Source organism: Aptenodytes patagonicus, chromosome 27 (assembly GCF_965638725.1).
Source record: "Aptenodytes patagonicus chromosome 27, bAptPat1.pri.cur, whole genome shotgun sequence".
NCBI classification, from domain to species: Eukaryota; Metazoa; Chordata; class Aves; order Sphenisciformes; family Spheniscidae; genus Aptenodytes; species Aptenodytes patagonicus.
In genome coordinates, this window is record NC_134975.1 from 2,837,401 (window position 1) to 2,862,967 (window position 25,567).

General features: G+C 59.6%; 1 protein-coding gene across 3 annotated transcripts in view; it reads left to right on the top strand.

Moving 5' to 3' along the window:
* The first annotated feature begins 3,465 nt into the window (after positions 1-3,465).
* LRP1 (LDL receptor related protein 1) overlaps positions 3,466-25,567 on the top strand; it is a 92,889-nt gene continuing 70,787 nt past the window's right edge. For 2 of the 3 annotated variants that reach the window (XM_076360434.1, XM_076360435.1), the window contains exons 1-2: positions 3,466-3,568; positions 20,957-21,079. In XM_076360434.1, the coding sequence (XP_076216549.1) occupies positions 3,496-3,568; positions 20,957-21,079 (196 nt within the window). In that variant the 5' untranslated portion in view covers positions 3,466-3,495. The remainder of the gene's footprint in view (positions 3,569-20,956; positions 21,080-25,567) is intronic. The other variant, XM_076360436.1, reaches the window with a different exon arrangement.

Below are 25,567 nucleotides of genomic sequence, written 5' to 3' on the forward strand. Positions count from 1 at the left end.
GTCCATGTCGCGGCCCTTTGCTAAGGAGCATGTGCCAGGCACCCCCAACCCCACAGGGCAGAGCTGGGCTGATGGTCCTGATCTGTACCTACGCCCCACGGTCTGAGCCCATGTCCCTATCTTGGAGTTTGAGCCCGCAGCCGGTCCCAGGCTATGCCCCCTCCCGCCTGCGCTCGCCAGTGCCGGCCCGGCCCGGCCCGAGGACATGAGCGGGGTCCCGGCAGGAGGGTGCGTTAGGGGGTGCTCGCTGCACGGGGGGGCGTGCTGCATGGGGATGGATGCTCACGGCATGATGGGTCACATTTCACGGGGGGGGGCTCGCTGCACGGGGGGTATCCACTCGGGGGCCGGACGGGCCCGTTGCCCGCCCCGGGGTGCTCCTGAGGCCACTCCGACACCCCTCGCCGGAGCGGAGGGGGCCGCACCGGGCAGGGCCACTTCGGAGCCGCCAGGGGGCGCTGCCGCACCGCCAGTGCCAGCGGGGCGGGGCGGGGGCCGGGGCTGTCGGTCCCGGGGCGGCGGGGCCGGTCCAGGGGCAGGGCCGCCGCCGGAGCCCCGGGGTGCGGAGCCCCGGGGTGCGCAGCCCCGGGGTCGGGTCCCCGCGTTCCCCCCATCGCTCCTCACGCTGCGGCGCCTGTGAACCCTTCGTGCTCGTGGCCGTTACGAGCATCAGATGTGTCCGGGGCCGCGGGCCTCCCCCCGTGAGCGCGGCCCCCGCGGCCAGGGCGTCTCCCCCCCCCCCCCCCGTCGCTTGCGCCTGGCCCCGTATCCGCTGCCTCTGCTTTGCACTGGGGTCCCCTGGGAGGCTGGACCCCCGCCCTGGTGTGGGGCAGATCCAGCCCCAGGCAGCCCTGTCATGCCCTTGGTATGGGGCACGGTTTGGGGCTGATCAGCATCCCCAGAGGAGCACGGCCACTCTGGGCCCGGGGGCTGGGAAGGGGCTTTCTGGCCCTGCTCAGCCCCCCCAGATCCCGGTTCAGGGCAGCATCTGGGTGACCCCATCACAGGCGTCCCTCCACCTGTTGCTCTGGCTGTGGGGGCTCAGGACCGCAGCAGGACAAGGCCTGGCAGCGTGTTTACCCAGGAGGGGCTTTGCAGCAGGACCCTCAATGATTGACTAGCGCCGGAGAGGGGTGGCCTCAGGGCACCCGGTGTTGGCATCCCCCTCCCCAGCCGCCCGTGTCTGCAGCGAGACCCCTGCAAGGCTCCAGGGGCGTGAGGGGCAGCAATGGCCTTCGTCCTGCCAGCTTTGAGGGGCCACAGGGTGCACTGCCCTGGGGGGCAGCAGAGCCTAGCAGTGCCCGCAGGGCAGGGGGCATGTAGGGAGGGGGCTGCGCATGGAGAGGGGGCTGCGTGGAGCCACTCGGGCGGGCCCTGGCTGGGGGCCATGCGTGGGAGGAATCCTGGCGAGCGCGTGGCGGCAGCCATCCCGGCCATCTCTGCTCCACAGGGCTTGCGCAACCTCCGGGGCCTCTGGCACAGTAGTGGGGGGCACAGGGCAGCCCTTTGGACCCCCCCTGCACCACCTGGGGCATCCCCTGCCTGTGCCCCCGCCAGCCCTTCTACAGGGGTGGCTTCCCAGGAACATCTGGACCTTCCTTGCAAACATCTGGCACAGCAGCAGCCCGAACCAGTCCTTCCCCGCCCCCGCCGCGGCTGGCCGCCTCTGGGCTGCTTCCCCCCCCACCTCTGCCAGCACTGCTGCCTCACTGGGTGGGGTGGGGTGGGGGCAGGCATGTGACATCATTGTTTTAACAGGTGACATTGCTCGGGGGGGGGGGGGGGGGGGGGGAGGGGAGGTTGCAGGCAGCTGCCTGATGATGGGTGCCTGCACTGCTCCCCATCTCCCCCCATCGGCACCTGGCCTCAGCCCCTTGCAGGCAGTGGCATGGCAGATGAATGACGTCACGGCTCTGGCTCTGAGATCATAGCCACAGCTGTGGTGGCAAGGGAGCGATGAGGGGCTCTCCTGGGGTGGCAGAAGTGAGCCAGCCCCATGGGGACCCGCAGCCAGAGAAGATACAGGGTGGTCAGGGAAAGGCTGTCAGTCAGCTTGGCCCAGGGAGGGGTCCAGGCTGCCAGACCCCAACCTGGTCAGCGGCCCCCCTGCAGCTTCGGTCATGTCTGGGGCCCTGGAGCCAGCTGGATCCTGGGGCCTTTTAAAATGTTGCAATTATTGGCAGCGTGGCCCCAGCCCGGACCAGCCAAAAACGCAGATTACGGTTAGAGACTCATTACCAAACGTCCGCAGCAGGATGAGACGTTCCCTGCAGGGAAAAGGATGTTTTGGTGAGACGAGAGAACTGAGGTTGTTTTTTGGGAATGGAGCTGCTGGCCCTGGCTGGCAGGGCTCTGCCACGGTGGGCTTATGGGGCAGAGCTGGGTGCCTCCAGCCCATCGCCAGGCGCTGGTGGCGAGCGTGGGCAACCAGCTCTGCCTCGAGAGTTGAAGTTGGGCAAGCTAAACCCAGCCCCGCGGCTGAGCCCTGCACCCGGCCCTGCTGACAGCGGGACCCCGCTGACAGGGGGTCTGCTCCCCTGTCCCCCAGTCCTAAGCTCTGCTCCCTCCTGCAGGGATTTCCGGGGGACGGTGAAGGTCCGGCTGCTCTGGGACCCTGGTGGGCCCCCTCCTCTGCAGAAGGGCCCCTGGGTGCTGCCTGAGCGTTTGCCCTGGGCGTCGGTCCTGCTCCCCATGGATTCTCTAGGGACCTGCCGGGTGCAGGCAAAACGAGGCTGCTGGCTCGGCCCCGGCCCCACCGCCCAGCAGCACCCCATGTCCGGCCCCGCCGCCCGCGGGTCCCGGCTGTTGCCCAGCTCTCCCGTCCCGGGAGCCGTTGATTCTCCGTCCCGTGTTTGATCCCCAACGGCGTCTCTACGCTGGCAGAGGGCAGCAGGGCTGCCCGCCCGCCCGCCCGCGGAGCACGACCACCCCCGACGGCCCCGAGCTTGCGGGGGCATCGCCGGCAGGGACGGGCAGGGGCCTGGAGGGGCATCGCCAGGGTCCGGGCACCACGGTGCCGCAGGATGCGCCCCCGGCACCACGCGTGGGCGCGGGACCCGCGGTGCCGCAGGCAGACCCTGACATGGCCATCCCCAGGCCTGCCCCGCCCCCGGGCCCGGCCGGGGGGCGCAGCCCCGCCACCGCACGCGCATGCGCGCCGCGCGGCCGCCGCGTAGGACCCCCCCCCTCCGCGCGGGCGCCCCCCCCCCGCCCCGCGCGCGGCGGCGGCTCGAGCCCGGTGACGTCAGGCGGACGGCGGCGCGCGCTCCATCCATCCCTCCGCGGCGGCGCGCGCAGCCCCCCGCCCCCGCCCCGCCGCCCCCGGCGCCGCCGCCGCCCAGCCCGGAGGGTCCGCCCGCCCCGCCCCGTCCCGTCCCGTTCCTCCCCCGCCCGCCCCCGCCCGCGCCCCCTCCCTCCGCGGATGTCGGTGCGCGGGCCCGGGACGCGCCGCCCCGCGGGCAGCACGGCGTGAGGAGCTGCCGCCGAGCCGCCGGCATGGGGCCGCTGCTGCCCCTCGCCGGGTGCCTGCTGGCCCTGCTGGCCCTGCCCGCCGCCCGCGCCCTCGAAGGTGAGTCCGGGGCCGCGCGGGGCGGGGGCCGGTCCCGGTCCCCCTGCGGGGAGCGGTGCGGAGCGGGCGGCGGGGACACCCGGCGGGGGGAGCGCCGCAGCTGCGCGGCCCCGCGGCCGCTGTCGGGGGCGCGGGGCCGGGAGCAACTGGGCTCCGGCGGGGCCGCAGCGCTCGGCCGGGGAGGGGAGGGGGCGGGAGCGGGAGGCGCCGCGCGTCCCCCGCCGCGGCGGGCAGCGCCGCCGTGACAAAGCAGAGCGGGCGCAGCCCGGGCCCGCCGCGCCGCGGTGGGGACGGGGGAGACCGGGGGGCACCGGGAGCGGGCTCGGGCGGCGCGTCCTTCCCCGCCGGCCGCCCTTCCCCGCGCCCCCCTGCTGCGCCGCAATGAAGGGATGCGCCTCCCCCCCGTCCCCCTCCGCAGCCGCGGGTGGCCGCTCGCTCGCTTTCCCCGTTTTCTTCTTCTTTGCCAGTTTCTGGTGACTTTCAGCCCGCCTGCCGTCCCATTTTCCTTTGGAATCCAAAGTTGTCCCTGCAGTCAGGCCGGAAAGTTGGAACTTGGCACCGCTGCAGGAGCCTGTGCCGGGGGTCCCTGGGGGCTGGGGTCCCCCTGCTCTCTGGGGACACCCGTGACAGCCCGGCCTTGCCCTCTGCTCCCGCTCTTGCATAACCGGGGCTGCTTCTCCTGAAGGCACGACAGCCCCGCTGCGGAGTTTGGCTGCGGCCGGTCTGGTGGCACTGGGAAAATGTTTACCCAGCGATGGGACTGTCTGTCCGTCTGTCTGTCCAGCCTCCCCTGCCAGCAGCTTTTTTCCAAGCTGCGCACGTCTCATTCCCTGCTCTTATTGATCTATTCAGTAAATACTTTAGAGAGCTCGTCAGCTCAATGGCCAGGCTTTTGAATGTACAAGGGGCTGCTCTTGGCAGCATGAGTGCGTTTAGGAGCTGGCAGCCGAACGAGCCGGGAACCGGTGGTGGTGAAGTTCCTTGCAATGCCTGAATGCGTGGGGCAGGAGGCTGTTTTTCCCTTTAAAAGCAGAGATATGGGGGGTTCCGAGTTGGCTCTCTCAGCTTTCCTCTTACAGATTCCCTCTGTCCAGATGGGAACAGCCTGGCAAACGTGAGAGACTGGAGCAATTGATTGGCGAGGGTTTTTTTGGGAAGGCTTTTCTGTCCCCTTTCTTTGCCCACCTTGGAGCGAACCAGGTGAAGTAGCTGGCATTTGGTGTCATGGCAGCAGCAGCACCTGACCCATCACCAGGTCAGAGGGATGGTGGAGGTTCTGGCAAATGCCAGATCCCTGCTCCAGATTAGTGTCTGGGGCTGCAGGAGGCTGGAGCCTGCGGTTTCCATCCCTCCAGCCCCTCCTTGCCCCGCTGCAGGTCCAGGCGCTTAATTAGTGTCCCTTGAAGGGAGGCGGCAGAAGCAGAGCAACTCGTGGCACCCCACAGCCACCCCTGCTCAGCTGATGCCCGTGTGGTCGTTAGTGCAGGGTTGATTGACCCGCTGGCACCGACTCGGCAGGCTCAGCAGTGCAGGTGGTGGTTAACAACTGAGCCTGCCGGGGTTGCCTGCTCCTGCCCCACTCTCGAGGACCCCAGGTCTTGGAGGCATTGTCCCTGCTCGATGGTGGCTCGGAGCAGCCACCAGATCCAGAAGTTCGTGGGGGCGGGAGGGACAGGCATCACTCATTGCATAAGCTGCGTTGCCTTTGGAAACGAGGGTGCAGAATGATGATGTGCTGGAGGGAAGTTCCTCCATCCTCTTCCCCACCCCATGAGCTGGAGTGGGGCAAAAGCCAGTGCAGAGATGCCCTTTCCTTCCAGCGGCACGCTCCCCTCCCAAGGGGCTCCCCTTGGGGGTGGCATTGGGAGTGAGGTGCTGTTCCAGCCCCATGGAGCCTTGGGCAGCCCAGTAGGGCGAGGGGTCCTCTGGATTGCTGGGGAAGGAGTGGTGGGAGGATGTGGAGGGGGCTCTCAAAGGCCCCTGTTGCAGCAGGGTTGCAGCTGGGCTGGCTGGGAAGCAGAAGGTGGCACCTTGGTGGCACCTGAGCTGGTGCCCTGGCCCCAGTGGTCTGGGCCGGGCTCTGGTTTCCCTGGCTGCAAGTCTCCCACTGCCTGAGCCTGCTGCAGGCAGGGGTGAGCTCAGTGTAGTGGGGTTCTGGGGCAACCGTGGTGGAGCCGGTGCTTCCCGGGTGCCACTGGAAGTGGGGTGCAGGGTCCCTGTCCTTGTCCAGAGACCCAACTCCCCACACCCACTGCCTTGGTTTGCACCCCCAAACCGCTGCCTCGGTTGCAGCTCTAGAAGCTGTTCATTTGTTCCTGGCTTTGGCTGCAGGAGAAGGGGGAGCAAGTACAGCCAGTGGGGCGGGGAGTGGGGGGAAGCTCTTCTAGGGGGACAAAGGGCACCGGTGTGCAGCTCCTGTCTGCCGGAGCTCCTCTGCCACTTGTTGGGTGGTTTGGAGCTTCCCTGGGTCCTGCTGCCTCGGCGGGCAGATCTGGGGAGCCTTTGGGAGAGGAGTGAGGGCAGGCAGGGATTGCCCCGCTTCTGTTTTGGAAATACCTGTGGTTAAGGGTGGCTGCAGTGTTTCGGTGCAGTGCTTCCTTCTTGCTGCCTTGGTGGTCTGGTGCATCTCGTGCGCGTGAGGGGAGTGCGTGTGCCCACGTGCGCGCGCACACTGTTTTCCTGGGCATGTGTGGACATGTCCAGAGCCATGCTGGGTTCAGCAAAGGTGAAGAGGGGAGTGTTTGGGGGCTGCTGGGAGGAGAAGGCAGGAGCTGTCAGAGGGGCTGCCACAGGGACTGGGACTGCCGATGGGGACCGGCTGGGGGCTCCTCCGTGCAATGGCGGGGAGGGGAGGGTGCCTGGCACCCCTGCGTGGAGCATCTCAGCAAGACCCTCCTCTCTGCAGAGCTTGGAGTTCCTGGGAGCCCTGTGGGGCTCTGCCCCTGCATGGAAGGTGCTGTGGGATGCCAGCGTGCCCTGGTGCTGCTGTGGTGTCCAGAGGAGAGGGCTGGGCTCCGTCCCCCGTCCTGCGTGTTCCCTGTCCGGTGACGTGCACTGACGTCAAGAGGATGGGGCAGCAGTGGAGCATCCTTGGCAAAGCCCATCAGCGCTGCCTGTTTTGGGGTGAAACCGAGGCATTGCCTTCTCACTGCTTCCAAAGCTGTTTTGAGGTGCTGTGGGTGGCACAGAGGTGGGAACAGTTGTGGTGTCCCCCTCATATTTGGTGTCTCAGCCTTACCACTTGCCCCATGTCTTCTCTCCGTGCTGTTTCCATGTGTTCTGTGGGACCCTGTGAACCGGGAAGGAGCGGGGGCTGCTCATGCCCTCCAGCTGGTGATGCTTTTTCTCTGGTGTAGAGTACCAGTCGGGCTGATGGGGAGAAAAACCGCCCTGGTCCTCCCTGTTCCTCAACGGCTCTGGCCCCCGGAGTCTCCTCTTCTGGAGGAGTTGACTCCGCTTTGGTGTTCATTGGTTCCTCTTCACCACCAGCCCGGGCTTAATCCATGGCTGTCCGATGTGGCTGGCTCCCCGGCGGGGCAGGGCTGGTTGCCTGCCTGCCTGGTACACCGGCCGGCGTGGACTTCACTCTGCTGCACATGGCATCCCCGTCTCCTCCCTCGCAGAAACAGCAGGGTCAGAGTGGAAAAGCAGAGACAAGGGAAAAGCTGCGTAAAATAGCTGTTACGTGGGGACCCCAGAAACGCAGTCCTTGAGGCCGCTGGGGGGGACAGGGTGGTGACACGAGCTGCTTCAAGGCAGGAGGGTTGGCTCCAAAAACCGTCTTCCCGCTGTCTGGCATGAGGATGTTTGGGAAAGGACTGTGTGTGGGTTGAGCTCAGCCCCTCTCCTTCCCCCTCTGGGAGGGTGCAGGGGGACCTGGCTGCCACTCGAGGGCTGCAGTAGCATCCCGGTTATCTCCTGGTGTTTGCTGCAGTTGTGGGCTGAGGTTGGGGAGGGTGATTGAGGATGGGGCAGAGTGAGGGCGAGGAGCCCTTTGGGCAGAAACCAGGAGCATCATCACTGTTCATAGAGGTGACTGTGGCAGCTGGGTGGGGATGTTGGGCATGCTGGGGTCTGCAGAACAGTGCTCATGTGCACCGTGGACTGCCTGGTGCCGTGCTTCTGCCAGTGTGTTATTGCATGGCTCGTTCCTGTGCAGCAGCAGCATGAGCAGCCGGTGGCGGAGAGGAGGGAGCTGCTCTCATTGTCAGGTGGATCCTGCTGACGAGGTCTTACCACCATCTCGCGAGCGCTGGGGAAGCTCTGTGGGGAGCGGGGCTGCCCATGTGCTCCCGCTGGATGCCTTCTTGTGGGGACAGGTACCCATAGCTGGGAGTTTTGCTGCCCCGTTTGGCACTGATGCCCTGAGAGGCAGGAGGAGCTGAGCCCATGTCTGTGACCACCCACGGCGCTCTGGGATTTTGGCTGTGCCTTTGGGATGACTTCCCATGCTCCCCGTGGATGGTCTTTCAGTAAGACTCTGGCCAGCTCGGGCCCCGAACTGCCTTTCCAAAACGGCGCAGGGACCACGTGCCTCTGGAAGTGCCCTTTGCCCTGAGAAGGGGGTGCAAGAGGGTGCTTCCCGAAATTGTGGGACAGCCTGGGGTGTTGCGGTAAGGGCTGGGCCCTCGGGAGCCGTCGAGCACCCAGCGTGGGACAGGCTGTGCCATGGTCCTGCTGAGTCGGCATGATTAGCGTGGTGGTAACCAGCGGGTGAGACCACAGCTTTGTCATGGAGCAGGAGGTTCCTCTTCCAGGCGTTGAAGTGATTTCAGTTCCCAAATCAGCATCGAGCACCTTCTTTGTGCCAGCCCCGCAGATAAAATCCTTGCTCTGTGTCCCCAAGACCCCCTGGCCGACCCACAGCCCTATTCAGGGGGCTGTGCCTCTCCGAGAGCCACCCACCTGCCTTTGGTGCCTTGGGCAGCGCCTTGGCCAAGCGCAAAGTTGTTCTGCTCCCAGCTCATCCCAACAAGTTGCGGGGCTCAGCTGAATTATTCTGATGAATCCAGTGGTCCCAGGGTTGGGAAATGGGCTCCTTGGAGATGGTGCCAGCTCCCAGGCATGGCGGCGCGCAGCTGACTCAGCTGGCGAGCGGTGGATGCATCTGCCCATTTCCTTCCTGTGGTCCCTGCTTTGCCAGGCAGACAAGACTCTCCTTGTGCTTGGACTGAATTTTATCTCTGTCACCTCCCGGAGAGCGCGTCTGGCTGCGTTCCCATGGATGTCCCTCTCCGTGTGGGGAGGCTCGGCCCTCAACCGGGAGCTGCGGGATGGGGTCCCTCTGTCGGCCTGTCCCTCTCTGCCATTGCTGTGGGTGTGCTGCTCCCCAGGATCCTGCCGTGTCCTCTAAGTGAAGCAGCTGCTGTTCCCCAGGCTGGAGGGGTGGTGTGTGTGCATTTCTGGGCCCCGTTTGCATTGAGGCCATGCAGAGGAGAGCCAGCGGAGGCCACTGAGCCCTATTTTGCACTGGGGGAGCACCCAGCACCGTTGGTGCTGGACCGAGTGCTATGCGCATGGGGGGGTGGGGATGGTGCTCCCATCTCAGGGGGCGCAGAGCATGCCTGCTGCACCCTGCGTGGGACCCTGTGGGCAGCTGGGGTGCCCAGCAGCACCCGGGCTGGAGGAGGCACGTGCCGGGGTCTCGCCAAGCGCCTGGCGTTTTGCGTCTGGCGCCGTCTTCTGCTGGCTCTTCCAAACGGAGTGTCGGCTCCATCCGCGCTGCAGCTTGTTGTCGAGGGGATGCATTTTCCTCTCCTTTGAATTTTGCAAGCCAGTGCAAGACCAGCTCAAGCTATTTACAGACCAGGTTTTGCTGTTGACTTAACTTTTCAGTCACTTCTATTTAATGTACCTTGGCAGGCTGACCTGCTAGCGGCAAGCAGCAGCAGCAGCAAATATTTTCGGCATTTTCTAATTCGGCTCAAACTTCTTGTTTTCTTCACTCTGTGCCACTTATTTTAAGAAGGAAAAGTACTGGGTGGGCCGTGAGGACTGTTTTGCTGGATGTTATTCTGTTGTGCAAGGTTGCTTTCCCCAATGCAGTCCAGCCATTTCTAGGGCTAAATATAGACTCACAATGTCCTTTCTTAGCCAGGGGAACGGAGCAGCCTAGAGCTGCAATCATGCAGATGCTTTGCAGGACCAGAGACTGTCCCAGCACTGCTTGAAGCGAAGGGCTTGTGGGGTTGGCAACTGAAATGTTGGATAGCTGTTGGCAGCTCAGGGCTTCTCCGGTGGGATCGTGCTCAAGGTGCTGCCGAGGGGAGGGATGGGAAGAGCAGCCCCGGCTCTGGGGAGTGTCAGCCTGCGGGGAAGGTGAGACCAGGTCTGTAATGTCCAAAACGTGTGGACTGAGGCATCAGTGGGAATTGCGGATGGCTGGGAGGGAGTCTAATTGAGTTGGAAGTTGCATCTTTAATTGAGCGGACTAATTAGCCTCTTGCAAGATGCCATTTCTGCAAATGAGACCACGGCAAGGATGGGCAGGCATTGACAGTCGCATCCTGGTGCGTGAGCTGGTGATGGGCAGGTGAAGGACGAGGTGGACCGCCCTTGGTAAATAATGGGGTTCGCTTGGTAAATAACAGGGGCTGCTGGCGTGGCGGGGTGAGGGAAGTAATTGCTGCTTTTAGACTTGCTGCTGGACTCGGGGCTCTGGTGTCCATCCCTTGGTGACTGAATGAGGAGGAGGGTTTCAGCTGGGGGGGACGAAGGCTTTTTGAGCCATCATGCTGCTGCTCCTCTGCCCCGGCCTTGCTGGGGGTGGCTGGGTTTTGTTTGCTGTGGGCTGCCAGGCAAATTGTTATTTTAATCTGCCGAGAGCTTTGAAACGCATCAATCTAGTCCATTTACTTAATATGGTGCAGCTCTTTGTTTGCAGGCGCCGCTGCAGCCGTCTGAGTGTGGGGACTGAATGCTCGCTGGGTCCCAGATTCACACAGCGGTTCATTGTAGCTGATGAACAGTCGAGTGTCTCTGCCGCTCGTGTCGCTGGTGAGATGGGCTGCGCCGGGGTGCCTGCACCTCGTGCCGCTGCGTCAGGCTCTTTGGGGCTGAGTCCCTCCTGGTGTCTCCTCCCTCTGCTTTGCTGCACCCCGGGGGGCAGAGCCCCTCGATGCTGCAGCGGCACACGCCAGCACCCTGTGGACATGCCCGATGATTTTTCTGTTCGTGCTGTGCTCAGAATTTGAATATTGTGGCCTAAAGGATTGCACGTGGATGCAAACGCTCGTGCCATGAGTGTGATGCTGCAGCACCGGGGAGCAGCAGTACACTCCGCTGCCTGCCCTGCCCCTCTCTGCTCTGCAGGCGCCAGACCAGCTTGCTGATGGTGGGGCTGCTGGCGGGTGCCCACCCGCCTCCGTGTGCCCACCCACAGCTGCTTGGAGCAGCCTCGTTTGGGGACAAGCATGTTGCCTGTCCCCAGCTGCTGGTGGCGATGCCCCTGGGCCGTACCTGGCTGGGTTTGCGGCCAGGAGAGCAGCTCCAGCTGATGCATGACACTTGAGGGCGGCTCTGACCCTCGGGGGCAGCGGGATCCTGAAGTGTGCGGCGTTTGCAGCGGCCCCATCCTTCCTCAGGTGCGCGTGCTGGCTTGGTGCCGGACCGCATCCCTTCGGGCAGCCGGCATGGGGAGGGGAGCTGGAAGAGGGCCACGAAGGGTTTCCTCCCGGCGCTCGGCGCCACGGTGTCATGGTGCCTTTTTATTGTTTGGAAAAGGAAGCACTTGGGTTTAATACTTCCCGCAGCAGCCGCCTTCCCAGTGGTCTGGGCAGATGTTGCGGGGTGCCGGGGGCAAACACCGTGCGGAGAGTCGGGCTGTGCCTGCACCTCCACCCTGGGGACGGCTGCTGCCTTTGCCCCTGAGTGGGGACCCGCGATTCCTGGGTTATTTCCAAGGAGAGCAATTTCCTCCCCCGATCCTGAAAACATCAGCTGAAATGTCTGTGGGCCCCTGGCCTCGTCTGTGCCATGGGACACGTCCCCTGCCTGCTCCTGGGGGCTGCTCCTGGCAGGGCCAGTGGCCCCAAGCCAGCTCAGCATCCCTGGGTGGGTGCCCACACCGTGGCCCCGCTTCCCACCGCAGCCCCCGGCTGCCGCTGGCCCTTCCAGATGGAATTGCTCAGCGTCTCCTCTCGCATCCCAGAGCGTGTTTTCCCTATGGAAGAGCGGATTTGGAGCCTAGTGCTGCACTTACTAGCTTGGTCTTCTCTTCCACAGCTGCTCCGATGCTATCATCCCTCGAAACCCACTCGGCCCAGCCCCGTGTCCTTTCAGCTGCATGAAATCTTAAAGCAAATCTTTTTCTGCATCTTGCAGAAGGTAAAACCAGGCAAACCAGGATCCCTGAGCCACAGGAACCACCTTGGAGCATCCGGGCTGCCACGGGCGAGCAGTTCATTGCTGGTGTAGCTGAGTCGCCCTGGTGGAGATGCCAAGGGGGTAGTGTAGCGTCTGGGATGCAGCATCAGAGCAGACATAACCATACCGGATTCCTCTTCAATAATTTTTACCAGTTACAAACAGATGTGACATTTCACCATGCCAAGGATTTTTTTTTTTCCCCTTTACCTCTTAAAATACAGCTGAGCGGGTGTCTGGGAGCGGAGTGCTGCTGAGCAAACCTGACCCAGTCCCTTGGCCCGGCAGGCGCGGGGACTTCTCCCTGCCTCGGCTGGGGTGGGACCCCCTGGTGCGCCCTGGCTGGGACCTGCAGGGGTGGCCACCCCAAGGTGGCCGGTGGGTCCCCACATCCATGGTCCCCACAAGCCAGGGCTGGCTGGGTTGTCCCTGGTGTGGGGGCTGCGTTCACACAGGCAGGTGGACCAGAATCCAGAGCAGCTCCCCATGCAGACATGCTACTCGAGAATAAAAGTCCCTTTATGCTGGAATAATTAGTGTACTCAGAGCACGCTAATTATTCTGGGATAAAAGTGACTTTTATTCCGGCACAGTGTCCTCTCAAAGGGCCCTTTCTGCCCGCTCCCGGGGCACAATAGCTGCTCTGCTCCGTTTCCCCCTCTCAGACAAAGTCCTTATTTGCGAAGCCAGCAAAATTGAGTTGACTAATGAATTAAGGCCAATGGTTTTGGCCTGGCTCCAGCACTTTGAAAGCCTTGGCGAGCTGATGCCCATCCCAGGCAGGAGGAAGCGCAGCACCCTCCTGCCCCCAGCAAAGCCCCCATGGGCTGCGTTCGGCCCCAGGCTCCGCTGCTGAGCTCCGGCAGTGTCCTGCCCCTTGATTCAGCTGTCCAGATGAAATGCCTATTAATCTGTAATGTGCAATTGCTTTATTGCACAATGCAGGCAGGTCTCTGGAGGAAGCGTTATCAGCTTTAGCCACAAGCCATAAATAACTGCCTCCAGTGCAGAACACAATATTCTGTTTGGGTTCTCAACTGCCGAGGGTATAAACATCCCACTTCTTATTGCTAGAATAAATACAGGTAATAAAACCTTCTGAGCAGGTAGAGGAGGTGGGGGGGCCTCTGCACCAGCCCCCCTGGCTGGTGGGGTCTCCTACCCGCAGCCGCTGCCCCCTCCCCATCCCTCGCCTGGGGAAGGAGAAGGGCCAGCCCTGGCAGAGGGGTGGCGGGAGGAGCGGGGTATCCCCCTGGCAGGGATGGCCGCCGGCCAGGGATGGTTACAGCCTGTCCAACTGCACCGAGAGGACTTAAGCCCCTTTTTCTTGGCTGCAAATGCTTTTTTCTTTTTTCTTTTTTTTTTTTTCATTTAAATTGCAGATAAGCTACAAAAAGAGAAGTAAATCAAAAAAGCATGATTCTTCCTTGAAACACCCTCCACTTCATGGCTGGAGCCTGCCCCTTCTGCCCCTCCCCACCTCATTTTGTATGATCAGGCTCTTATTTTTTTCCAGTTCTGAAAAATGCTGTGGATTCGTTTCATCTAGTTCCATCTCCTGCCATTTTTCAGCTCATTCTTCTGCAGACCTCTCTGTGGGGCCGGAGGCAGGAGGGGGACGAGGGGGATCGCACTCCAGTGCAGATCTCCCAGCTTCTGAATTTGGTTTAAAATGCAAATTTTTTTTTCCTTTTTTTTTTTTTTTTAATGCATTTCATCTGAAGGCGGTGGAGCTGCCGGAGCCTGAGGAGTGGGAGGGGAAGGGGCTGGGCAGGCGGGGGGGGAGTGCATTCCTCCCATCGAGTCCAGATTTCCTGATGCATGTTCGCATTTAAATCGTCTCCCCCTGGATCTGTTTGAAGTCAGGTGACCACAGTGCTGTCGGGGATGAAAGCAACCCTTGGGAGCCACAATATGATTTTATTCCCCTTCCCCCTCCCCGCCGGGGATGGATGCTCTTGGGCAGCCTCCATCTTCCATCCTCTGTTAGGGGCACGTTCTTGCCCCCCTGCCCATGCACCGTCCTTCTCCCCCTGGTCTTCCCTCCCCTTTCCTCCTTTGCCTGAGTTTGGGAGGCAGTGGTGGCAGGTCCTGCAGCCGGTGGAAATCCTGTCCTGGGGCGTGTGGTGGAGGTGTCAGGGGGCTGCACTGGGTGGGTGCTGGGGACAGACCCTGGGGTGCTGGGGCTCTTTGGGGCAGTGTGTGCCGAGGGCTCTGCTCAGGCTTCTCCCTTGTGCCCTTGGGTTGCATTGCCTCTCCCTGCCCTGGCCGTGGGGATTCTGCTGCCTGGAGGGAGCCGGGAGCTGGGGTTGTCCTCTGCACTGGGGACAAGGTGGTGGACGTTGGGGTCCTGGGCTCCCCCTCCCTGGTGCACTCCAGGGTACCCGGTGCAGGAACTGAGTTGCTCCCAGTCTTTGCCCTGGCATCCCCCATGCCAGTGGGGAGGGATGGGTGTCCCTTGCTATGGGGAGCGCCCGGGTGGGTGATGGGAGGGTGCGCAGAGCGTGGTCCTGCACAGCCGGTGTGGGAAGGGGCCGTCTGGGCATGCAGTCGGCCTCTGGGAGTAGCTGGGTTGAGGGCCAAGCTGTCCCCGGCGGGGCGATGGGCTCCTCACTGAGTGCTTAAATGCTCGGTGTGGCCTTGGGGTGGGGGGGCTGCCTGCAAATCTGGCAGCTCTTGGGCAGCAGATGGAACCCATCCTGCCTGTCCCGGGCAGCAGGATCTGATGCGTGGGGTGATGGCCCTGACTGTGCCTGGGGATGGGGCTGGGGGCAGATGGGACAGGAGCTTCCAGTTGGTTCTCAAGAGCATCCCCCCATCAGGTTGGGGGAGACAAGCAGAAGCCAGAGATGAAAAATGAGGGAAGGCGCCGGCACTCTGCGGGGTGTGCCGGATCAGCGCCCAAAGCGGCAGTTGGGGGCTCTGCCGGTGCTTCTCTTTGGTTGGATTTATGTTGTTGTTTTCAGCTTGCCTCCTTGGTGTTTCTAAAAATCAGGCGAGTTGCAGCAAACCCGCTCAGGAGCCCTTCTGACCGCCTTCATCCTTGGCCGGGGCGCGCTTTTCCAGCTGGAGCCTTTCCTATGAATGGTGTTTTGCTGCCATTCAAACATCTCTCTGGCAAAGCAGAGGCGGGCTTTTCTTCTCAAAATTGTCATTTTTTTTTTTTAAAGAAGGTTAATGCCTTGTGATTTAGATGCAATAGGCAGACTTGAAAGGAAAAGGGGAAAAAAATGTATTTTTAAAGTCAATATTTACTTAAAAATTGGATGGGCCCCTCCCCCTCAGCCCAGCCGCGCATACCTGCGGCTTCTCCGGCGGGAATGGCCGGGAGCACACAGCAACGTCATTCATGGAAGCCGTGGCTGGGATGGAGCAGCGGATCTGGTTTGAATCTTCCCGTTTGAGGGGGCCGGATGGAAGAATTGCAAAAATGCATTTGAACTGTTTAGAGATCTTGTATTTAAATGCAAAACAAACAAATAAACCTTCCTTTCCCCTTCCTCTCGAAAAAAATGTGCCTACAAACTTTAGGTTTTGTTATTTTAAATGTCTCTATTACCCTGTCTAGCTTTTTGGAGCCAAAGGACCTGGCAAATTTACATTAGTTGTCAGCTTGCAAATTCTGCACAAACTTCTGCACTGTGCTGTGCCCCTGTGGGGATTTGGGGTTTTAGCATCAGCCTCATGGCTTCTGTACCAAGTCACAGACCCTGGACCAAGGGAGCACGAAAGAACTGAGGGGTGTGTGTGCCTCCGTGCTTTATCCTTTCCTGGTGTCCCGTGGCTGCAGAGAAACTCTGGGAAATCTGAAGAGTCCTGAAAGCACAGAAAAGGAACAAATCGTGTTTTTTCTGAAATTCAAGGACAAAGGATGGACGATGTGGGGGAGAAAAATGAAAGTGTAAGGTAACTCTGATTTTTGTGCTTGGTTAATTGGGTGACTTGGACGATCTTCTAGCTTGGTGCCATGGGACTGCGTGCCAGCGCTTTGGGGGGGTCCCGCAGGGGACACGGGCTCAGCTGTTACTGGGGAGAGCAGTCTTGGAGTTGTGGTATGCTCTGGCCAAGTGATGTCTTGAGAGCTGAGTCAACAGAGAGGGACAGTGAAGAGGAGGGACAGTGGGACGAAGATGTGATGTTCAGCTGGCTCTCAGGCTCTCCCCTGAGAAAGGTAATCAGCCAAAAAAATTGGCCAAAACAGTAACTGGGAGCAGAGCAGATCGTAGCAGCAGCTTCCCCTGTGCCTTGGCGTGCGTTAAGCCTTCTTGGCATGTGCTGGCACAGCCATCGTGCCGACACGCTTGGGATGGTGGTGAGCTCGACGGACCTGGAGCTTGGTGGATGCCACCTTTGTTCACTGGGGCTTCGCTGTCTCCCCTGCTCTGGGGTCCGATGGTTTCCTGCCTGGCTTTTGCCCTCCAGAACAACCTGGCAGATTTTTGTTTTGCTGAGGCAAAGCGTGCACGTGTGGTGTTGGGAGCTGGGAGCATCGGACTGGGGTGCCTGGCTGGGGCTCTGCAGACCACTGGCTCCCTGCTGGGCAGACCACCAGCTCCCTGCTGCCCCTTGGACCTGGCTGCTGCATCCATCCTGGCCGGCGCAGGACGAGCTGCCGCTCGCTGCCGAGGCCGCATGCCAGGCGGGTTTGCAGACTCCTTGCACGCCCCGGCGCCGGGTGCAGGGTGAGCCTGGCTCTGTTTGTCCAGCGCAGGAGGTGTGTGCTTTGGCAGGCTCCTCGCTGCGCAAGATGGGGTGTGCAAGCATGGAGGGGATGGGGTAGCTGGGGACGGAGACCTGGGAGGAATATGGAGTGCATTTATTTTTCTCTCTCTCGTGTGTTCTTCCCCCCCCCCCCCCCCCCCCCCCCCCCCGAACATCTGTTTTGCAAATCACGCTCATTCCAGTCTGTATTTATGGCTAGCGCTGTTTCCTTTGCAAAGTAGCGGCCAGCCACCTCCTCCAGAGGAAGGGGAGGAGTTGGGCTGAAGAGGAAAGTAAGACTTGCTCAAGGAAGGAGTTCTTGGTTTGCTTCCAGTCTATCTAGGTTTTTATGCCGTACTCATCTGTGCACTGAAGTTAATTTGGTTTCTGCTCAAGGTGAAGACCTCCTGCTCACCAGCCTCCTAAAATAGTCCATTTAAATGGAAGTGTCAATTTCTTGCTTTAGGCAAAAATGAAATGTATTTTGTTGTGTTTCTTTAACAGCCCTTTTCCCCACCTGCTGCACTCTAACAGGAAGCCTCCAGCATCCCGTGTCCATGGGATGGCGGGAGGCGCAGCCGGGCTCTCGGTTCCTGTCCCACCTGGGAAGACCCGCCTGCGGCTTCACGCCCCCGCTGGGGGATTCTGCTCCCACCCCATACGGGAGAAGAAGAATCCCCTTTCTTGCACCCAAACAGCCATTTTTTTGCCATTTTTTAGTACAGTTTTTTCCCCTCTGTCCCCTTTGAATTAACTTTTAAGCAGGGATCTCTCCTCTGACTGCCAAAGAGGGACGTGTTTTCCGCGGATGGCTCTCGCAGCTGTCCTGGCCCCACTCTGAGCCGGCCATTGTGCGCTGCATGAAGGCGCCTTTATTCTCCAACCCGGAGCTGGAGCTCTGCTCTCTGCTGCCATTGCCGCTTCTGCTGGTGCGGCCGCCTGGCTTTTGGAAAGAAATTTGGCTCCGTGTGAAGGATGCATTAACAGACACCTCCTCTAATTGTCCACCTGGCACTGAGGCATCTCAACACTTACTCTGGGGCCATTTAACTCGCTGGGAACATGCTGTGCAAGAACAGAAAGTGCGTGGGGTTGCCGAGGAGCCTGGAGAGCTGGCTGCCGAGAGGGGAAGCGATCTCCTTCTCTCCCCCTGCGCGGAGGCACAGCAGCCGTTGTGCGAAAGCTGCTCTAGAAACCACGAGGCCTCATGCTGCCAAAGCTGTCCTCGTGTTTGGGAATGGCGGAGGGGGGATGGCCCATGATTTGAGCTGGGTTCGGGTGCAGCTTTACTGTGTGTTAACATGCCCTGCGGCGGCAAGGACTGGCAGGACTGCTCCCTGGGGTCTGCCTGTGCCAAGGGAAGGACTGAGCTGGAGCATCGCCACCTCTGAGAAGGGTGGGTGTGAGCAGGGTACATGTCCTCGGGTGGCTTTCCTTGAGGAAAGCCATGACACGTGTGTGGCCTGACAAAGCATGCGTGAGTGATGTGTCAGTACTTGGAAGAAATCTCATGTGTTCTGCTCCTGCATGGGGGAGCGGCAGGAGAACCTGCTTTGTTGCAGTCTGAGTGCAGCCAAGCCCTGGAGACAAGGCTGCTCTGCAAAGGTGTAGGTACTGGTACTTAGGGATGACGTCTTCGAGTGAGAGGCCAATCTTCTGTGCTGCTGGTGAGCGTCTCTGCTCCAGGACTGGTGTCTCCAGTGCAAATCAAGATCCTGTCCTGGCTCTGGTTTCTCCTCCCATGTAAATGCAGGGCCGTGAGCGGCTGGGATGGGGCAGCAGGCTGGGAACCACTTGCCAGGAGTTTGCCCTCCTCTTGCAGATCTGCCCGCTCCCCTTGGCAGGCAGGAGGCAGGTAAGAGGCCGGGAGCTGAGCTCAACCGGTGGGGAGACAGCGGCTGCTGTTGGCCCGGCGGGTTCCTGGGTGCTGGCTGCGGTTGGCTGGGCGGTTGCGGCAGCCGTAGGTCACTTTGTGGCTGCTGGAGACCTGGGAAGATGCAGGAGAGCAGGAAATCCAAGGGAGTGTCGGTTCTTTGCTGTGGTTTTCTTAATGAATCTTGCATTTGGTACGCTTGTGGCTGGGAGATGGAGGTGGAAGATGAGCTCCTCTGGGAAGAGGGGGCGGCAGAGCCGGCTTCGGAGGAGAGCTGGTTGCAGGAGGTGCCTGTCCCTGAGCTCCCAGCCCTGCGCTGCCGCATCCTGCAGGAGGAAGGGAACAGGCTTGGTGTCCATGTCATCTCTCGCCTAAAGAAGGTGTGGGGGGGCGGTGGAGGGGGAGGCATCTGCTCATAACTGGGGATGTTTCATCCATTTTGATATGTCCAGTCTCCATCTTGATTGCACTGAGCTCCTTGTCATGGTGTTGAGACTTTCCCTCTAAGCAACAGCTCCAAGGTTACTGATGCTGATTGCTTTAAAGACAGAAGGGAAGCAAGGTTTGTAAGAGGTGGTACTCTTCAATCCAACCAAATGACATCAAACAAAGCCCTTTTGTAGGTCTGAGGGATAATTAGCATCGTTACACGGTGGGGAGAGTTTCCTCCCACCCTTTAGGAACCGGGATTTAGACTGGGGACCGGACCCTCCCCATCCTCTTCCCTCACAACATCCCTGCTGCAGACCGGACAGAAGCTGCCTGGACCTGGCTGCGGCATTTCCTTCACATGGCAGGAACTGGCAAGAAATCATGGCACCTTCTCTGCCTGTCAGGAGCCTGAGGGCGAGCTGGGTCATGAAACGCGTGAAATGAGCTGCAGCGCTGGCAGCAGCTCCTGCCTGTGGTGCTGCCTGGCGCAGCTGCAGCGAGGCAGATGCAGAGACCCTCCTTCCGTGGGCTGAGCAAAAAGTTAAGTGGATCCTTGGAGCAGGGAATTTAGCAGAAGACCAGGGATGACACAAGATAAATGTTTAGGGAATTGCATGTGTTTGACTGCCTTTGCTCTTAACGAACATTCACAGTTGCGTTACGTTAGGTTTTCAAGATTTCCTGCCTTCCCAAGGGCTCGGGCTTGCTGTGCAGAGCAAAAGCTGCAATCGGCGTGGAAGCATTTGCTGCAGAAAGCTGGATCTCTGGGAAGAAAGTGAAATGCTTTTTGGCATTTCATGTGCACCAGCAGCACATTTTTTGGCAAGAAGATAGCCCGAGCCAGTGGGGCTGCATGTGCCAGGCTCTGCCGTGTGCTGGGGCAATGGCCCTCGCCTGGGAGCCCCCGACACAGCGGATCGGGTTCAAAGCCGGCATGGCTTCACTACAATTTGACCCTTCCCGACTGCAGCTCTTACCTGAACTTCTGCTGCCCGCCCTGCCTTGGCATCACCTCCAAGCCATCTGGCTCTGGTACCCACCCTGTGTGTGTTACGTGTATGGCTACATACACATTTTTTTCACGTTTGGCGTTGCCCCTGCCACTGTGGATTGGCCAAAAGAGACCTTGGTGCAGTGCCTGCTGACTGGCAAAGTGTAGCCTGGCAGTGCTGGGGACAGGCAAGGGTCTCTGCCTTCCCTTCTACCCATGACCCTTTGGCAAAGGGGGAGTCACGCAGCCTGTGCTTGGGGGTGTGTGCAGTGACCCCTCATTGCAGCCTGCACTCGGGGGTGGGGGTGCAGTGACCCCCCCCCATTGCAGCCAGCCTCCTTGAGGGGGGCCAGTTTTGGCAGGGGGAGAGCGCACCCCAGTCTGGAGCCGCCCGGAGGAGGGGGCACTGGGGTTCTTCTCAGCCCTGCTCCCGTCCCCAGGGTTCAGGCCGGTTCTGCGCTCTGTGCTTTAGGTTTTCCTGCTGGTTTTCTTATGACTTTGTTTTATTTCTGTGTGTCTTGGGAGGGTGGTGCTGGGGTTGCCAACCCTCCCCTGGGAGCACCGCCCTGGCCGTACACGTGTGTGTTTCCTGGGCGCAGGATGGATGGAGAACCCATCCTGCTGCTGCTGTCTTTGTGATTTAAAAATGTTACTTTTTAATTTGTTCTCATTTGGGTTTTCTTATTTTTTTCCCCTGTCTTTTTTACTGTCTAGCATAGAAAATAAACCGCCTTTGGCTCCCAGGAGCTAATTCATCCAAGTTAAATGATCTTTAAAATCTGTTAGCGCATCATGGATCTCAGTTCCTGTTTTCTTGCAGTGTAATTAATGCTTCAGTTTAAATTTTCTCCTTTCCTTAGGGGCAAGGTTGATGGATCTGATGCCAGGCTAAAACTTTTGCTGAGCCGTTAGAAAGAAATCAAACTAAAAGCAATCTAGTCCTTAATTTAAATTTTTTTTTTTTAAATAACTTGTCTTTGGGAAGAAACTGATCTTGTTTATTATCATTATTTCTTTTCTCATCCAGCACCGAAGACATGTAGCCCTAAACAGTTTGCATGCAAAGATCAGATTACGTGCATATCTAAGGGCTGGCGCTGTGACGGGGAAAAGGATTGTCCGGATGGCTCGGATGAATCACCCGATATATGTATGTATGCCTTTCCTTCCTAATAATGTTCTTTTGGTTTTGTTTCATCCATTCACTCATTGCACGGTCGTTCCAGGGTCCCAAATAGGTGCCGTCGCACAACTGCTCTACCTCAGCTCCTGTTTCTCCCGTAGTACCAGGAGTCCACAGCACTTCGGGGTGGGGGTGGGTACCACTCACGGCAGGAGTCCAAGCCATCCAGCTGTCCGTCCTCCCTTTATCTCCCTAGCTGCTGCTCCCGGGACCTCTGGCTCTGGGGCCGTGATCCATCGTAACAAAACAGCCTCCTGGGAACGGGGTATCACTCATTTATTTTTTGTTTCCATCAAAATTGATTTACACAAGGAAGGCAGAGTCCTGGAGGCGAGGATGCAGTGAGCCGTGGCGCTGGGCAGGGGCTGCGCCTGCATGGGTCAGCTCTGATGCAGCTGCATCCCTTCCTCAAGTGGCTGTGCCTCCGGTGCCTGGCATTTAATGGGCGCTTGGAGCGAGCTGGGCTGAAGGGAAGGAGGAGATCTCTGGGAGTCCTGGGGAACAGCCGGGGAAAGCAATGCCGCTTTCCCCAGATGTTTGGATTAGGATGCTGTGTTGGTTTTACTGGTTTTGTCCTGGGCTGTTGGAGCCGCTGTGCCACAGTGGTACTGGCGACCCCAGCGCTGGGGGTGCTCCTGCCTCAGATGGGGCGGTCGGGTCTTGGTTCGGAAGCAAACAGGGAACCGGGCTGGATTAGACGGGGTGCAAGGGCTGGGGATGGGGCATGTGTGTCTGCACGGGGGAGTGAGCCAGAACCATGCTGGTGCCAGGGGCTCTACAAGGACAGCGGGTATGCCAGTCCTGCTGCACTGCGCTGTGCTGGGGGCTCTGCTCCAGCTGGGCTGGAGCAAGGAACCACCTCTCCCCGTGTCCCGGTTTCTCCCTCCATCTGATGAGGGAGGCTGTGCTGCCCTTGTTGCCTCGCAGGAGCAACCTCGTTAGGTTGTTTTACTGTGTCAGGAAAGCAGCCTCGAGATGCCAGGCCAGCAGGACAGCCACAGCTGGGTTCATCCCTGCTGCTGCTCATCAGTGACCAGCAAAATTCTCTCATCCTCTGGCCCAGAGATCCTTCCCAGACTCCTGCTTCACACTGTACTTGGCATAAAGGTCTCCTTCAAAGCAGTTTCTGGTTCGGCACCGGGGTTATTTATTTCTTAAGGCAAAATGATGCAACCAGCCCCTCCGTGGGAGGGATGAGGGGGCTGGGATGGGCTGTCTGGCTCCAGTCAGTCAGCAGCCCTGGAAAATTACTGCGGGAGGACGCGGAGGCCCTTCCCCGGCTGGAAGAAATCCGTCCTGATTGACGTATTCCGCTTGCTGCACGTGTCTGCGCTTGCTTCACCGCCCCCCCCATCCATATGGACAGGTGAACAGAAAACAGATCCCTTGGATGCTTTTCCCTCTTCCCCTTCTTCCTCTTTCTTCACTGTGAAGGCACCGCTGGTGGGGGCTGGCAGAGTCTCCCCCCGGATGGGGAAGGCAGAGCTGCACCTGCCTGCTCCAGCTGCTGCCGCCCTGGCGGAAGCTGGAAGGCATTGGTGTTCTCTGCAGCAGGGGCTGTGAGCATCCCTCACCGCTGCCCGCCCGGCCCCTCCCCAGTCCCTGCTCTGGCACCACGTGGGCCGGTGAGGTGCCTGGTGCCGGGAGCAGTGTCCGGCTGTTCTGCAGATGCACCTTGTGTCTGTCTGTGTGGCAGTCGTGGTCTTGGGGGGGTGGAGGTAGGAAGATGCTCTCAGGTTTGCTCAGAGTCCCCCAAGGACTCGAGCACCCACAGCTCCTGCTGGAGGAGGGAGGCTCGTTCCCTGGGGGAGGTGGGACCCCCACTAGCCGTGTGCCCCTTGGTACGTGCTCGGCACTTCCAGGACAGGCAAGTGGGAGCCTCTTGTGAGGCATAGACCAAAGCCCAGCGTTTCCTCTCTCCTCACCCTGCCACTGTGTGTGGGACAGAGTCCACGAGTTTCCATCACCACTGCAGATCCTAAACTTTGGAAACGCTCTTTTCCTGGGGAGCGGTTCCCTCCCCAGCTTCAGAAGCGACTGCTGAGGTTTGGGGACCTGGAGGGGCTTGACCTTTCTGAGGGACTCTGCTCACCTTCCCCAAGTTCCTGCTTTAAGCCCCAAGACTGCGTTAGCCTGGGGAGCACCAAGAGGGAGCCACAAGGATGCTGCGCCCTCCGGGAGGTGGAGGTTGGGGTCAGCGGCCATCGCTGCTGGCTCCTCTGCACCGGTGGCCGAGCAGCGCTCGGTGCGGTGCCAGTGCACGTCTGGCCTGGCGCTCGCCTGCGCCCATCTGTGCCTTTCCCACGGGCAGGGGGTATGAATGGAGGTTGCTGCCTGCTGCCTGCCTTGCTCCTGCCCAGGCTCGCACGAGTGGAGTCCAACCTGTCGGCACACGCAGGGTGCGGAGCCTGGTATCTCCGGGATTGCCAGGCAAGCTTTTCTCACGCCACTTCGGCACCGAGGCTTCCAGCAGGCTCTCATCCTCCTTATCTTTTTGGCAGGGAGAGGATGACTTTTATTGCTATTATTTAATCTCTTTTTTAAGCCCAGGCTGCAAACGTGGCTTTTGCACGCTGCTTGGTGCACCCTTTCGCACCCTGGCAGCACAGCAGGGTTATTTACATTGCACTAATGTACTCATGTGAGAGTCTCTTGAAATGCCGTCTATTATGTGCGAGGTTTTCCTCCCTGGGGAATCCTTTTAAGTATTTGCTGGCTTTGTTCATGTGTTAGCTGAGCATAGGAAGAGTTCTCTTTCCGAGCTCGGTGCTGTGCTTGTGTCTGTGCGAGTGGCTTGTACCTGGTTCTTGCCCAGTCAGTTGTTTTTTGCACTCCGTGGAGCTTTCCTGGGGGGAAAAAAACTTGTACAAGAGCCTCCATCCTGTTGAAAATCAAAGGAGATGAGGGGCTCTGAGAAATTAATTTGCTGTGGCTGAGCTACAGCCGTCATCTGGCCGCTGCATCCCAGCTGGCCTTGTGCCTGGAGCTCTCCCAGCTCAGCTGGGTGCCCTGGCCAGGCTGCGGGTTTGCCCGTGAGCAGGACAGCCAAGCTGCTGGCACGCGTTTCTCTGGCCATGGGACAGCGGCACCATTTGCTTCACTGCAGACGAATCTGTGGGTCCACGGCCTTCAGTCGCTTGGACGTTTGCAAGGATTCAGCATCAAACGGTTTATTGGTCCGAGGGTTCAGGAGGTCTCAAATCCTTTGTCCTTGCAACACTGGCCTGGTGCTGGATCTGTCAATGGCGTGGCCCTGCTCGGGTTTGGACACATCTCAAGTGAGCCTGTTGTCTGCAAAGCCTTTGCTCTCCTCTTCCTGCAGCGCTGGTGCCAGGCGCAGCCAGGAGGCAGCAATGGGATCTTCCCCACCTGAGCTGTGCTGGTGCTCGGCTCCTGGCACTGCCGTCCATCCCGGCGGGGTGAGCAGGACCATCCTGCTCCCAGCTCCTCCTGCCTGTTCCCTTGTCGAGTTCCCTACGTCTGTGTCTCTTTATGCTGTTGCAAGTCAACTACAGGCTGCATTTACAGGAGGAAGAATTGCTTTTCTTCTTTCCTTTTTTTTTTTTCCAAGTGGTTTTTAGAGGTTAAAAATTCCTGTCTAATTCAGCTCCTTGGGGTGTACCACAAGCTTGTCACATGTAATAAATTGGCTCATTTATTAGTGTGCCAACACAGTCAAAAGCAAACAAAGTGGCTTGTAGATTAATCCTGCCCTGTTTGTGATAAGTAGTTTGATCCAGGCTCTTTGCAGGGGAATAATGGACACGGCAGATCAGTTTTGACTGATGAACTGTGCACTTTATTTCAGTGCCTTCATTCTTTCGGCCCGTATATTGATACTACTTAATTAACCCTTAATTTGCAATTACTCAGTGCCCAGATAGCGCTGCTATTTAGCCCTCTGCAAAAAACAAAAGCTGTGAAGTGGTAGCTGGTAAGAAATTCTCCCAGGAATCCTTTGCTGGGTGCCCTGGATTGGGGCTGGGAAAGAGGAGAAACCCATGTCCCCGATGGCAGCAATGGAGCCTGGGAGTCCTGAGCTCCGTATCCCCCATCCTGGAGGAGCCCATCGCCCCAGTGCCAAGCCAGTTGGCTAACTGGAAACATACTGGAACGTATTTGACATGCAGCCTGCATGCAGGGGAGTGATCTGGCATCTGGAGCCCATTAGATTTCTGTTCTTTGGGCACCCCTTGTGCAAGAAGGGGCACGTGTGTGTCAAAAGCCCAGAGTTAGTCACTTTGCACAAAACGGACAAATGAAAGGTGATGAAGTTTTCACTGTGGCAGGCTGGGGAACCTTTCTGCAAGGTGTGATGTTTGTGTGCTCTTAGCAGGGGCTTTCATGGGCTGCTCCTGCCGTGGGAGGAACCTCTTGCCCATCTCCGCAGCAGCAGCAGCGTGCCAGGCTGTGGGGCAGCTTGTTGAAGATTTCCTGCTGGACTTTAGTTCTGCA